At 34.3% G+C, this 16,269-nt stretch overlaps 1 protein-coding gene across 1 annotated transcript; it reads right to left on the bottom strand.

The window, feature by feature from the left end:
- Positions 1 to 1,731: 1,731 nt before the first annotated feature.
- On the bottom strand, positions 1,732 to 3,346 carry LOC149000244 (transcription factor MYB53-like). The gene is made up of 4 exons (XM_089139793.1): positions 3,319 to 3,346; positions 2,925 to 3,192; positions 2,119 to 2,802; positions 1,732 to 1,982 (listed from the first exon to the last, which is right to left on the bottom strand). The coding sequence occupies exons 2-4, from the start codon at positions 3,185 to 3,187 to the stop codon at positions 1,946 to 1,948; spliced, it is 984 nt and encodes a 327-aa protein (XP_088995919.1). The 5' UTR covers positions 3,188 to 3,192; positions 3,319 to 3,346; the 3' UTR covers positions 1,732 to 1,945.
- Positions 3,347 to 16,269: the final 12,923 nt, after the last annotated feature.

The following is a 16,269-nucleotide window of genomic DNA, read 5'->3' as shown; positions in this document are numbered from 1 at the left end:
AAGACGCAATTAGTGTGTTAAGTAGAACCAGTTATTCGTTCTTAATCTTTGAAAATGTAGGTGGGGTTCAATGAAAAGGATTAGAGGTATTGATCACATCATTTCAATGGTTACTTTAATCTTCATTGATTAGATATTATGACATGGAAGCTTTAGGTTGGAAGCCCAATATATTCAGCAAAAGGTAGGTAGGTTAGTTGTTTTATTTGGGTCGATAAAATACCTACTTTGGAGAAGGTTGGCTTGTATGATGGGATTACTGCTAATAGAGTTCTCCAACATTTTAATAACAGTTTTCTCTCTTTTTCTACTTTCACCTCAACCCTATTTGCTCAGAGACAATATATCAATCTCAGACTTTAAAGCAAAATATAAGTTGAAAATTTGATTGTTCCCTACTGTTACTTTCTGACCTTTTTGATTTACAAGCACTTCATGATAAGTAAAACCCCTATGTCTTATTTGATATTGGTAAGTGCAAGAGAGATCTAGAGACTATATTTACCTGCATGTACATGCAGATGATCCATTCTCATAGGGGTGTTGGAGCTATGATATTGCATGCCAGTGAATTCATGTGAGTCGTAGCTCTTAGTTTCACCATAAACTTGAAAGGTTATTTTTCTAAAATGATCTGATATTTCCATCAATAAGAAAGCAAGTCTTCTCATCCTAATTAATATAGTTAGTCTTGTGAAATCTCATATATCTTTGTGGTTGATTGTGTCAATATATGTTAAGTAGAAAAGCAACAGAAAAACACATCTACATAGACAAGACGAGTTATATGGGTAAATCTGAATGTTATGTCCACAGCCGAATAGAGATGATGTTTCCATATGAGGAGGAAGACAAATAGACTACAAGCAAGCCGTTTTTCTAACATTCTCGACCATTTAGGAGATTATACATAAGAACTGGTGATAACTTTTCCTCCAAGAAATATATCAAAATGCCCCTACACTTGAAAACTCCAAAACAATAAGACAAGACCTCCAAACACTTTAGGGCCCAAAACCAATTATTTTGAAGAACTCGAAATTAACCCATGACTTACTTGACGATGGCCGGCGTTGAAAATTGACCTTGCAAATGTGTTTAAGCCAGAAATATTTTACATAGTAAAAATTGGTCTTCTTCCCAACAATATATATTTAAGATTTTCAATATTCTTTCTTGCAACGTACATGGGGAAATGGAGAAGGGGACGGAATCCTAGCCCAGCTATAGGCTGTGAGTTTGGTGAAGGCTGGTGCAACTTGTAACAGTCAATGGCTGCTTATATCTAAAGAATATAACACTCTACCTAATAAGTAACAAATAATTAGACTTTTTTTGCAGAAAGGCCTTTTATATTAGTAAGTTATTAACAAGAACATTATTAATGTTTGCTTGAGCTTACCCTTGAAGACTCTTACATAAAGTATGAATATTCCTCAACATGGGGAGATTTTTCCAGTTTCTGTGACTCTCTATTTTGACATGCTTGTCTCTTTTCAAGTGTCAAATCCTCATGTACTCGAATATGAAACCCTTCTAATTCAAGGAGATGTCTTTCTCATATTTTCCGTGTTCAAGATCTCTACAAACTAATTCATTTTAAATTCAAAGACAGTTTATCTTGCTTTCAGCTAACTTGCACTTTTCTAGCTGTAAGCTTCTGCCAAGTGGAAATAAATTCAGGGGGAGAAAAACAAATTAGAGAAGATCAACACAATGAGGTATCTTTAATAAGGGAGAATAATACAAATGAAACAATAAAATGAAAAATGTCCAAAAAGAAAAACGAAAAAAGAAAACCCAGAAAAATAATACAATGACAAGCTTATTGAATTGCTTCTAAACATTACAAGAATCTCTTTCTGTATAACTATGAATGAACACTTCGGAAGGTGACGAGCAACTATTCAGAAATCTTCCTTGAACTGTATATATATATAATCTGCTACGATTCGATCGGCCAAGATAGATTAGATGTTTGGCTGCAAAAGAATATTGTTATTATGTTAATTTAATTACTTGCAAACACAAGATGAGAGAAAAGAAAAGAGAGAGACTAATGATAGACCAAATAAATAAAAGAAACGAATTAAATATCATGAAAAGTAGGATACGTACTTAATTAAATCTGTCCAAGAAAAGTCACTGGTTTCATCATCAAGATTGAATTCTCCTAAAGCATCAAAAGTGGTTGAGGTGGATGAGGGAGCTGAGATTTCAGCTGGGATGAACTTGTTTTCCATTTGATTTGCTGCAGAAGATTCTGGAGAAGTTGAGACTGATGCAGAAGTAGGGTTCATAGGAGGAAAGGAATATGAACTGCTCAAGTTGTTATTGCTGATATTATTATTATCAAAAATATATGGAGCTCCTAAGTTTGAAAAACTAGATTGAAATTGAGTAGGGTTAGGAGCAAAGCTAAGAGGGTTGTTGAGAAGTGATCCATGGGATTGGGCTTGTGAGTTCAGGAGGTAATTTGATCCCAAGAGATTAATGGCTTCCATATTTGCAGGTGCACCACCATTGAAGACCTGTAGCAGATTCAATAATTTGATTTTGGCCAACTCTGCAGCATCTGCTTGTAGCCTGAGAGCACTATCCAAAGGATTATTCATCTGACTGAGGAGGTTTGCAGCAGCAAGCAAATGAGGGAGATTTGAGAATAAATTGAAATCTGTTCTGGGTCTGTGAGTAACTGGATCAATACCCATCTGAAGAAGCTTTTTCCTTAAATGGGTATTCCAGAAGTTCTTGATTTCATTGTCTGTTCTTCCAGGGAGATGAGTAGCAATTGCAGACCACCTGCAGCATTAATGAAGAATGAAACTGAATCAGTTCCTTGTATGCTTAACTATATATATGTATATAAATCATGTTCATGCATGAAACTTTATTTGAACCCATAAATGTAAACACAAACTTACTTATTTCCAAGAACTGAGTGAAGTTGGATTATGATTCTTTCTTCATCTTCTGAGAACTTCCCTCTCTTGATATCAGGCCTTAGATAATTAGTCCATCTTAATCTGCAACTCTTTCCACATCTATTCAGTCCTGCAAGCTTTGGGAGTGCCCTCCAGCTTCCATGGCCATGTTTCTCAATATAATCCATGAGCTTCTGATCTTCCTCTGGTGTCCATGGCCCCTTCTTCACAAGAGCTTCTTCACTACTAGGAGACCTTCCCATTATTCCTGAAAGATTAATACAAGAAGAGAGAATCAAACTCAGTAGGAAAACCAAAACTGTGTTATGGTAATCGCAAGGGGTTATGTTGATAAAGCCATTCGAAAACAAAGTAAGAAACTTCCAAAACCAACCTGAGATTTGATTATGATTTGAAGGATACAATTTTGCTGGATTAGTGGGGAATTCTAAGAGGCTCGTTCTTCTTATATAGTGTTCTGATGCTGGCAAAGAACAAAGGGACTAGTCATTTTTGTCTATGAGAAGTCAAAGTTGATTTCATTGCTGAGAAAACAAAAATTTTAAAAAGGTCAAATTGATTCATTTAATATTAATAATAACATTCCCGAATTGTCCTATCTTTCCTTTAGTATTCCAACATATCCCATTTGAAGGTTTTTTAATCTTTTGACAACTTCGTTAGGAGAAAAAAAGTTAGAAAAAAAAAATGTAAAAAGAAAGATGTACATATTAACGCACGCAACTAAATAAATATGTTTTATGTATAAGGCTTATGGAATAAATATGTATACAACCTAACAATGACGACCATTTATTGTACACATCAGAGCATAACAACTTGATTAAATATTTTTGATTATGGCATATAGAGAAATGTGTGTTATTTTATAATTAATCAGAATTTTATGAGGTCCATTTCCTTGTCAGAAATGGACCATCTATTTCTCTCTAGATGAATGACACCTATCCATTAGAGTCACATCCAAAGGTTAATATAAGATTTAGAAGATAAAATTATCTTATTTTAATTTAATCTCAATCTTTGAATGTGACTGATAAACACGTGTCATTCATCCAACAAAGAATAGATGGTTCTCTCTCAATTAATCATATTTATCCATGATTGCTAGAAGTCATTCTCTATGATAGAGAATTTTACACTAAATCCAAGGTCATTTTAGCTTTCCTCTTTTTTTTTTCTTTTTTTTTAATTTAACCATTAAGTGTTTTGCCGTTCACTATTTTTGTGTTAAACAAACTTAATAAAAATTATTAAGATTTAAGAGATATCAAATAGTGCATGCTAATAGAGGCATCAAATAGGTGCAACTTTGAAGTCCAGCAGAGTAGCGTGGTACTTTAGCATGATCATGTTTGATGATGATGACAAAGCCACATGAATAAGAGTTTTGGTGTCCCTAGATTTGCCCTCAGTTCGAATAGGATTTTGGACTCAAGATTGTGGCCCTAAGGATAGGGTTAATGCTATCACATTTGTAATTTATTTATTTATTTTGGAGGTTTAAATTCACTACAGCCAAAGCCAAGGCCAAGGCCAATTAAGGGTAGGGTAGGACTAATCAGGGATATAGACAAGAATAGGGATAGGTCTCAGGGCCGTCCCACCTTGACCCGGTGCAATTAGTGCAAGTCGTGTTTGCTTGGCCTATCAAGGTTCTGGGTTAAAGGATAAGAAATTTAGATCTTGCATCAAGATCAAAATGAGAATGAACTAGCTAAAAACTTTTGGGGCTAGGATTACTGGATTTTGAAAAGCTCCTAGTTGTGGTCTTACACATGAATATTATGTTCTTTTCCTATATTTTTACTTTGGAGTTGGATCTTTTGGTAGATAAAAGAGCACGTGAAATTATCATCTTACCCTCACAAAATAGAAATCAAATCTATAGACCATAAGATCTTTTCACTTCCTTAACAAGGCAAGGGAACCCTACATGGATAACCGAAGCTACACAAAAAAACAAGATAAGGTTACACATGGCAGGCAATTAGAGGGTCAAATAAGTTGAATATATGAGGAAGCTTTCACTGAAACTTCTCAATACACGCAAGTGATGCAGTCATCTTATGTAGCTGGTGAGGATGGGTGTCCACCAAACCCTCAACCCTCATAACGATTGTAAATAAATATTTGCTTCAATAATGGAAGCTGCTTTGGGAAAATTCTTTCTTTAATAACAGATTAATCTTGATGTTATACATTCAAAACTACTTACTGTTTCTTTTAATACTAAGAACCAACTGGGCGTTTTTCTGTTTTCCTAAACTTGGTTTGAGAATGGTTGGTAGCTTCACCTCAACCATGACAAGAACTACTCAAGAAGAATTCCTGAAAACAGAAAACATGAGATCTCTATTCACTGTAACTTGAGTTTCAGAGGATGAAATCTTGAGCAGGAAGCTGGACAGAAATCCATAATTTTCATTCTGGTGGGTCAATCAAGCACTGATTACTGAGTGGCCTTGTGGGTTTCCTTATACGCTTCTCATTACATGTCATATGGGTTTTGAAGGATAATCACACTTTTCATGATGAAGTAGACTTCAGTGGTTCTGCATAGTCTAACCTGGGCTCAACCCAGAGAAGCGTAACCTTCAATGGAATTTGAAAAAGCTAGAAAAATGAAAATCTTAAAAGATGGAGTGCTGGAGGAAACTAAATCTGTTGTGGGTATTCAAATTCAAACACTATTATAGATCAAACTGAAAGAATTTACAAGAGCTCAAACTCTATATTTAAGTATCTTTCTTCACATCCATGAACAGTTTTAGATGAGCATATATATGACTGTTACGTACATTTGTAAATAGCTTTGAATTATAAATTTAATTTCGTATGTCAAAATTTAGACTTTCATTCCAATAACCCTGAGAACAATAAATAGCGATAAATTTCTACAGAAATCATGACATGAACCTTGATTCATCATTTATCATCATGTTTTATTCCAAAAATAAAAAAAAAAAAAAATCATTCATCATCAATGACACACTTAGGCATAAAAATATAAGCACATTAATTTTGTTAAATTTTTTTGGGGACCAAAAGGAAAATCGATAATAAAGAGAGAGAACAAAATATCAATGAAAAGAATAAAATAAAATTAAAAAAAAAAACAACCAAAAAGTGTGAGGAAAGAAGAAAAAGAAAAGAAAAGAAAATCTCAACAATAGGCCATATGCCTATGGTAGCAGTCACAAGACAGACCAAATGAAGTGTAAGAATTTTACTCTTGACCCCTAAACCAATTGTTATCTGTTTGTTTCTTTTCTTGGCCATAACGGGAGTGAACCAAATGGTTTTTATTGTACAGGTTCATGAAATATAAATAATAGAGTCAAAACTTTCAACCTTGGAAAAATCCCATACACCACTTCTTTTCAATCCCTACCCCTTTTAATTCTGAAAATTTGTTTATTAAGGGAGACGAGTCTTCAACTGCTCTTGAATAAACAGGTAAATCTCAATTATACAATTACAAATCATAGTAATTTAAATCTATAAATTTATAAAACCATTAATTCCTTTTTCAAGTTGCTTATGTATATAAATATAAATATATCCAGTGAAATAGGGAAGAAACAAAAAAAAGATAAAAGAGAATATGAAAAGAAGATAAATACAAAAGAGAAATGAAAGATAAAACCCATTAACAAAGGAGTGGTAGAAGATAAAAAATTAATATAAGCAGCGAAAGTTCATAAAAAACTGTAGATGACATTGACAGTGGAAGGAGAGAAGAAGGAAACTGGAACTGGAAAGTCAACCAGAATCTATGGAGATGTCAGCAAATCAAAATCCCTTCATTTAAACACCCATGCTTTCTTATTTTGTTGTCGAAGTAAATCTCTTCTTCCCTTGCTTTTGATGAATTCAACAAATTACCTTCAATAAATTATACAATATTAATATTAAAACAAGCATTAAGAAACACCAAGATATGAAACAGTTTGATGCAGTTCATACATTAATTTGAACGCTATATCTATAAGTAAAGTTGAAGATGATTTAGCAAGTGACAATGAGAAAAATACAATAGAGACCTCTTTTATATACAAAATCTTAGTTAGAACGCTTCTCAAAGAAGAAATCCTAACACAAAATTACTTAAATCACGTTTTTTTACTCTTACGTAAGCAATAAGATAATAAAATAAAATAGTATTCCTTAAGTTGTACGATGCCATATAGCCTAAGCTTGGTGCTACCAGTACAAAAAATTAATCATGCGTGCCTTTCACAATATACCTTGTGGCGTAAAGAGACTTCATGCTTTCTATTTAATAAAAATTTTGAGGTTAAAAAGAAAGTAATTTTTATGTATCATTTCCTCCAATTTTATCTCATTTGTTACCTCTACAAAGTGTCTTAATAATTTGTCATATATATTTTATATAGTAAAAATTTCTAACATATTATTACTTAGCCACCACATATACATCAGGAAGTATGACCTATTTTATTTACCATCAAACTCAACCAAGTTGACTTAAGAGACAATATTAACGAATACTATTTTATTACCAACACCAAGTTGACATAAGAGACAATATTAACGAATGGTTTGTCTTAAATGCTTTGATTATTCTCTTCAAAAATTTGAAACATACTCTTTTGTTGATCTTCAGGTTTCTTGGTCTCTTCCACCAATGAATTTTTGTTACTGTAAGTGTAATTCTATCATATTGGTATCGAAGGTGTTTTCAGGATACCAAGAGCAAGCTTATTTAAAGTTTTATAAACTTTGTTTAACTCCTCATATCTTAATGCCACTTACACGGTATATAACGCTCTATATTGTAGTGTGGCAATAGTTGAACCAAAGCCCGAACAGCTGTGTTAACAGAACAAAAGAAAAAGAAAAGAAGAAGAATACTGATAATTAGATTAAAAATTTTATATTTTGGACAAATTTGATCATAAATCCTCATTTCTCTTGTTATATCCTAAACAAAATGAGATTAAACATGGAGTAAAATCAATTTGATGTATAAAATCAGATAATAATACACATATATGCAGTATGTTTTTTTTTTCCGCTAAAAAGTTATTACTGTTAAAATAAGGAAAAGAAAAAAAAAGAAAAAAAAAAAAAGCATACAAATAATTTAAAGAGTAGACAAGCATGTGAGGAACAATATTCAACTTAATAAAAAACGAAAAAGAGAAAGAGGTCATCTGACCTTGCTATTTATTGGTCTATTCAACATGGACTTCATGACTAAGCTTTCAGTTTCTCTGGTGGATTTATATATTTTGAAAATGATTTCGATTTTTGGCATAAAATCATAAGAAGTTGAAGATGTTAGATGCGATTTTTGTGGATAAGAAAAGGTTGAAATAAATTTGATACTGACCTTGATACATTGCTTCCACAATCCAAAGTTAAGGAATTCCCTAAACGCAATACAAAATTACTCTTAATTAGTGTTCAAAGATTTCTCTACAAAATAGAAACCAAAGTTTGAAGTAGGAAATAACCTTTTAGCTGTAGACAGTTTCATTTATTGCTCTTTCCTGAAAACTGGCCCACAAAATTGTCGATTGATAGGGAAGACTAGGTTCTATAACTCATGTAGAAGTGTAATGTTATGACTTGAATTCTTATACCCGATTTTGATGATGGACCTGACATATTTTGGTGGTCGATCCTCAATGACTCAATTTGTAAGATCAATGATGAAAGTAGAGGCTTTAGGCCGACAAGTAAATGTGTACCATATCTTTGACCCATGGCCTAATGATTTGACTTGTTTACTCGACTATTAGTCTATAAATATATACCCTATGTTCTATTAGGTTATCGTGAAATTTGAGATTTTTGTTCTATGGTTTTAGGTGAGAGTTTTATAATGTCATTCTAACTATTTGGATTGAGATCTCCATTGTAATCTTCTTCCTACATAGTTAATTTGTTTTTTCTTTTTGCATGAACACAACACACCTAGTGTGTGAACCATGTTAAATCTTTATGTTCATTCTCTTTGTTTATGTTTTTGTTCTTGATTTCTTGGTATTTGTTCTAACAAAAAATGCCACTAATGAAGGATTTTTCTCATTCAACCCAATTAATTTCTATAGAAAAATTGATTATTGACTTGATAAAGTTAGATGGGGAACAATAAATAACCTTCTTAAACGATAGACTTTTCTTTCATTTATAGCAGAGAAAGCTTTTTCATAAATTTTACTTAATTTTTTATAAAAAATATTAATAAATATATAGCCTAACTCTATTATAACAAATACTGAATAATTATACTTCACTATCCATAATAAAAGAAGGTAAAAAAAAAAAACTTAATTAATGATATTTAATGTTCATTAGGACGTTCATGGAGATATTAATGACCATGTAGACTAACATCAAATGTCCTTGTAGACCAGTAGATATTATTGTATGGCTGTAATTTAATTTTATTATTTTTTTGCCTTTAATATGAATGACTTTTTAGGAAAGGGGAAAAAAAAAACAATGTAAAAATGTTAGAAGTCATATTTAATGCATAACTTTTCTTGATTGACTTCCTACAAATAAAAGTAATGAGTTTGTAGAGATATTAAGAAGAAGAATAGACTTAGGTTTGATTTTCTAATTTCATATGTGTTCATATGTAAACATCATCAAGCTTGCTCAGGGTTTAATGTCCTTTCTGCCACCTCAATGCATGCCGGTAATATATAAGCGTGCGTGTTTGGCCTACCTTTAACTCACCTTCAGACTTAGAATTTTGAACCCAAATCCTTAGGCTCAGCACAGATTTGGGCCATTGGCCGCCTTAGGATGGCTTTGATTAGGGTCGGAGCCAGTCAAGATTGAGTATATAACTAAGATCAGCCCTGGTCACATCTTATAGATTTATTGTTTTGTGGTTAAGGTTGAAGTTACCATTAGGTAGGGTTAGGTTCAAGATCAAGATGGGGTGAAAACCAAGATCAAAATTATTTACCTCTGCATTATTTACCATGGCGGCGTTCTTCTTATCTTACCTCATTAGTTACCTCTGCATGGCTATATATTTTTCTTCTTCCTTTCTCTGGTTCAAGAAAATCTATCTAAAGTGGTCTTTTTCTTTCTTATATTAAAAAGAAAATTATTGCTAACGTATTTAGTTAAACCATCTACGTTGTTCAGAATATTTGAAGTCATGTTTATCTACGCGTGAGATCAGCAAGTATGAACATGACCAAGACTTCCCTCATTTCAAATTATACTTATGAGTTTCTTAATGAGATATTTGCCTATCATGAAGTGAAGTTATTTCTTAGTATTTCTTAATGGTCGTTAAACTACTAACAAACGTGTTAATTTCTTCAACACTAGTTTGTAATCTTCTATTTTGTACTTTTATGTTATAGGTATCTGTTCTTCCTAAGAATAACCTTCAAAAGATCCAAACAATCTTTCTTTAATTCTTATTAGAACGGTTTATTATTAATTAATCTAAATCACATTCAGGATATTATTCTTTCCTTGACTGAGATCTCATATTCAGCCATGCAATTTTAATATTATAAAGCTAGATTCAAGAGATCATTAGATCATATATCAAGAATGGACTGTTATGATGAAATTAAATAACATTTTGAATATAGTGTCTAGAATTAGGACACCTTGAGTAAAGGTGTGGAAATTGAGGTTTCTTTCCTGGGTGACTGGTGGAAAGTGAGCTGGTGAATAAATGTTAAGAGCAAAAAGCCAAAAAGGGCCGTCTGCAATATGATCAAAATTAAATGCTAATTTGAATAATTAATGGAATGATGAAACGACCCTGCTTGGATGATTATCCAAAGGATATGTATGAGAAAATATTTTTGGAGTTGACCCAACAAAGCTTGATTGGTTAATTTGACTCTTAAAACTCTCCGAGGCAAAGAGATTAATAAACTAATTGGTTCAATTTAAAATTTATTAGGGTGTTGCAAGGAAGGCCGATCAGGATTGTTGATGATATTAAATCGCATTGAATAAAGATTAATCACTTTTATCGAGATATGAATGCTTCTGTTGATTGAATGTCAAAGGTACCTCTAGTGTTGTGGAGTGTCTTGACATTCTTTGCGGATTCCCTTCCAAAGTTAGAGGAGACCCTTTATGTGGATTCCCCAGGCTTAGGGTCCGTGTAATTGTGTTTCTTTGCCTTGGTGTCTTTGACCCAATTTATGTATCGAAAGGGGGAGGGGGGGTTAACTGACCAAGCATTTCATGTGTACACACCAAAAGGAATTAAGATCCTCTACGCTAACTCTACTCTAATGCCACCTCAACCATATATTTAAGAGGATAAATTCACCTTTGAACACTGACAAGATAGACCCTCTCTGAACGTAGGCAGGGGACCTGTTATAGTTGTGGGTATATGAACCAGACTAAAGATTAATCACTTCTATTGAGATATGAATACTTTTGTTGATTGGATGTTAAAGGTACCTCTAGTGTTGCGGAGTATCTTGACATTCTTTGTGGATCCCCTTCCAAAGTTAGAGGAGACCCTTTAGATGGATAATTGACCAAGTATTTCATGTACAAAATGAATCAAGATCCTCTACCCTAACGGCACCTCAACTATAAATTTAAGAGGATGAATTCACCTTTGAACACTGAGAAGATAGACCCTCCCTGAATGTAGGCAAGGGACCCGTTATGGTAGTAGGTATAGGAAACCAGACTACACCAAGACTCCATTTATGGTTTTATTTTATTTTTATTTTTTGTTGTTGTATGTTTTGATAAATTTCATTGATGGGTTAGTAGTGATGCGTAATTACTACCCATAAACACAAATTAATGGACCTAGTCATGCCTGAAAATGCATGGGCGGGGATGACTAACCCAGCCCAAGCTGGAGAAGTATTGGGCTGGGATGAAACAGCACAAACTACTACCCCCAATGAAGAAGAATGATCTAAAGCAAGAAAGGTAAAAATTTAGAGCTGCCCACAATACAAAAATAATGATTTATTTAAAAAAAAAAAACAGATTGACGATTCATTATAATATTATTGATTGTGTAGATGTAATTGAAAATTGTATAGAGCAAATTACATTTATAGTCCGTAGCTTTACAAATTACTCTACTTACATCTCTAGAATTTATTATATTACAAATATTATTTTCCTATATCTAACACTATTAGTTCTATATAGAAAAACACATATTTACTCTTACCTTCTTAAAGTGAGGAAAAATACCTAGAAATAAGTAGTTGGGAGTTTTGAAAATACAGTAGATATTGAGTTATCACTTAATTCCATCACTTTAGCAAGAAAGGTGCTTTAGATATATAATTTGTAAGATAAGCGATTTAAACCTAATAGCATAGATTTTAACGGGTATAAATATAATAGTTTACAAAATCAAGGGTTGTATATGTAATTTAATCAACTATATGTGATGCATTACTTTGGGGTCCTTAATTAAGGAACGAGAACCAACCAACCTATGTATTAGTTAACGGTCCCATGTTTCAGGATCTGCAGAGAACGGTAAAGAAGCCAAGAAGCTCCTTAACGTGAAAATGGTAAATAAAAAGACAATGCAGTCCATAAGAAGCATATGAGTAAAACCCAGAAGGCTGCAAAGCCACAAGAGCTAAATGCATGGAAGAAGTAACGAGCAAGAAGAAGGAAGGGGGAGAGAGAGAGAGAGAGAGAGATGGCGTATCACTCCAGCGCATTCCCATTCTTAACTTGGGCGTGGTAAGGAATCAAAGAATGTAGTCCTTGGGAAGCTTATGTATATAATGCCTGAGAGAAAGAGAGAGAGAGATGGCGTATCACTTCAGCCCACTGCTCCCATTCTTAACTTGAACATGTTAAGGAATCAAAGAATGTAGTCCTTGGGAAGCTTATATATATGGTACGTACCTGCAAGGATACAAAGCAACAAACAAGGAAAGAAAACAAAAAGTAACGAGGAGTAAGGGATAAAGAGAGATATGGAGTATCACTTCAGCCATTCCCATCCTTTAACTCCTTATGAAGCTCTAGAATCTGAAAAAATCCAGTGTTCAGGTTGTGAATTGCTTGCCTCAGGTTCATTATATGGGTGCAGTGAGTGTAGATACTTTCTCCACCAGCAATGCCGAAACACAGGTCGGTGGATGGATCACCCATCTCACCCCAAACATGCCCTAACCCTTCTTCCCAGACCAACTTACCGTAATGGCTCATTTGCATGTGATGGGTGTCGGTTCTCTGGTGAAAGCATTTAGCTTAAGCTGTGCTGTCTGTGAATTTGATCTCCACATTCAGTGTGCCATGTTGCCTCTCACCATGGTCCATAAGGATCACCCAGAACATGTTCTAACCCTCAATTTCAAATTCCCTGTCGACGAATCCAAGAACTTCAGGTGTGATGTTTGTCATTGTATCGTTAGCAGGAATTGCTGGGTCTACTATTGTGAAGAGTGTGATTATGGAACCCACCTGGGTTGTGCCGTAGAAGCACCTTCACAGAAACAAATGGAGACACGAGAACCTGGTCAAAGAGTTGATGATGGTTTATTAAACAAAGATGAAGAAGAGAAACCATTAAAGCAAGTGGTGAAGCAGATGATGGATACTCAGCTTGAGATTGTGAGGCTTCAAAATGAGTTGACTCACCATATGACGGAGCTGATGATCCGGGTTTCTCGTTGACGACCTTCTTCTTAATTGGAATTGCAACGACAAGATGGACTAGTGGATTTAGGGCTCTCAGTAAGGTTGGCCCGGGATAGGCAAGAAGACAATTATAAATTTCACATAAAATAATACGAATTTAATTTATTATTCATTTTTATAAATAGTATATGACAAGATGTCTATGGCATTTTCAAATTAATAATTAATAAATTAAGGAGCTGCTGCCTGCTGGTGGGTAATTTATGTGGGGGGAGAAATCCGAGTCACTAGAAGATTTGAACTCTTGATCTTTTATTCCTAATGTGTTATGCTAACTAAACACTCTTAAGATAATCTCTTAGTTATTAATGATTTAAAGCGAGTATGACCCCAATTTTAGCCCGACACTTAATTTAAAGCGAGTATTATCTCTTTGTTGTCATTATATCAATGCATACCAAAATGTATTTGACCAAGGAGAGAAATATTAAGAGACTCAGTAGTGGAGAGACTTCAAATGTCTCTATAAATGTAAGCTTGATCTTCCCTTGGATTGTTTTTGGCTAAGGAGATAAAATTACAGATTTGTTTGATCAGATCTAAAGAGTGATTCCACCAGCATACGTTAAAGCATCTCTAGACCTATTTTGCATAAGCACACTTCTAGAAAAGGATTAATAGATGCTAGCTCTGATAAGCATAATGAGCATTGGTTGTTGATTGATTCTACATCCTTTCTCCTTAAGTGGCTTCCTTTTTCCTTAAGTGGTTTTTTTTTTTTTTTTTGGGGGGGGTAAATCTCCTTAAGCAGCTTGCGAGTGGATAGTTTGTTATGCAGAATCTTTCATATGAAGTGAATAACTGTTGAAGGCAATGGTGGTATTATAGTTTTAACCAAGGTTTAAAGTATCTCTTCATATGATAGTGATATAACCATGTTGGACCCAACGGATAGGATACATCTCGATATCTCTCCATTGTTTTACACTAAAGTACATTAGCGGTGGTGAATATTTGACGTTAAATCACCCGAAAAGATAAATGATACCGATACTTTAAACCTTGGTTTTAACAACCGGTGGTGAGAATTTGGCATTTGTGTTAAGGACTCTTAGTCATGATACTTTGTCATATGGGTACTTTGGGTATTTCTATACTTTTTCACTTTATAAGTACTTGTATTCACGTTTGACTAAATACAACTTCTGATTCACTTTATGGTATCGAGCTTTCTTACGGGTCTCTGCCCTAACTTCGATTCTGGAGGATGGCGTCTCCGACCGAGTCATCTCTCCCATCTCTGTCTTCTACTCCTTTAATTTCTCTGAATTTTGGAGCCAATCTCCCTATTAAATTTGATTATACAAACTTTCTATTATGGCAAGCACAATTTTTGCCCTTTCTGCGTGGTTATGAGTTGATCGGTTTCGTTGATGGTTCGAATTGTTGTCCCATGCCTGATCTTCTGTCTGATCAAGTATCTGATTCAATTTTTTAGTCTCAGTGGCTATGGGATCGTCAAGATCAACTTATACTTGGCTTCTTGGTGTCATCGCTGTCTCTGAGTGTCTTGCCGCATATAATCTCTGCAACCACATCGTTTGAAGCATGGACGGTCTTGAACAAGATCAATGCCTCGAGTTCCAAATCCAGAGTTCTTGATTTGAAAGATAGGCTGTTTCATGTTCAAAAAGGATCATCCTCTGTTGCTGATTATCTTCTTGAAATTCGATCTTTCTCAGAGCTACTTATCAACATAGGCTTGGCCACCGTCTTCACTATTAAGGATCTTGGCGATTTGCATTATTTTCTTGGTATTGAAGCACATCGTACACCTGAGGGCTTGTTACTTTCTCAACACAAGTATGTTATTGATCTTTTAGTACATACTAAGATGGATGAAGCTAAACCAGTTGCCACTCCAATTGCTTCTGGACCATTATTATCTATCACGGATGGCACTCTTTTAGAGGATGGTACTGAGTATCGTCATACTGTTGGAGTATCTTTGCATTATTTGGCTAATACTAAACCTGACATAGCTTTTGTTGTGAGTCATTTTTCTCGGTTCATGCACTCACCCATTGATTAGCATTCAAGAGATGTAAAGCGGATCCTTGGCTATCTTCTGGAAACTTCTACCTAGGGATTATATTTTTCCTAGACCTCTTCTATGACTATGGCCGAGTATTCTGATGCAAACTGGCAGGTTGTCCTGATGATCACTGCTCTACAACTGGTTTTTGTGTTTTTCTTGGTCATCATCTTATTTCTTGGGGTTCTTGCAAGCAACGTATTGTTTCTCGCTCCTATACTGAGGCTGAGTATCATGCTCTTGGTGTTGTTGCTGCTGAGATGCTTTGGATTCGCTCTATATTTTGAGAGTTTGATATCTTTCTTCCTACGGCTCCCATTATTTGGTGTGACAATATTGGAGCTACTTACATGACTGCGAACCCCAAAGCATGTTGAGATTGACTTTCATTTTGTCCGGGATCTTGTGGCCACGCGACAGTTTTCTGTACATTTATTTCTTCTATTAATCAGTTGGCAGACTTATAACTTACCAAGGGTTTATCTCATCCACGATTTTTATCGATTTGGGACAAGCTTATGATCATGGATCCGTTGCGCTTGAGGGGGCGTGTTAAGGATACATCGTTAGCATACAGTTAGTGTATTGTTTACTGTAGTTAGTTTTATACTTAGACATATT

Source organism: Hakea prostrata, chromosome 11 (genome assembly GCF_041222555.1).
Source record: "Hakea prostrata isolate BN-2017 chromosome 11, UWA_Hpros_2, whole genome shotgun sequence".
Taxonomy (NCBI): domain Eukaryota; kingdom Viridiplantae; phylum Streptophyta; class Magnoliopsida; order Proteales; family Proteaceae; genus Hakea; species Hakea prostrata.
The sequence above is the reverse complement of the archived record's forward strand: the minus strand, read 5'-3'. Positions and strand labels throughout refer to the sequence as shown.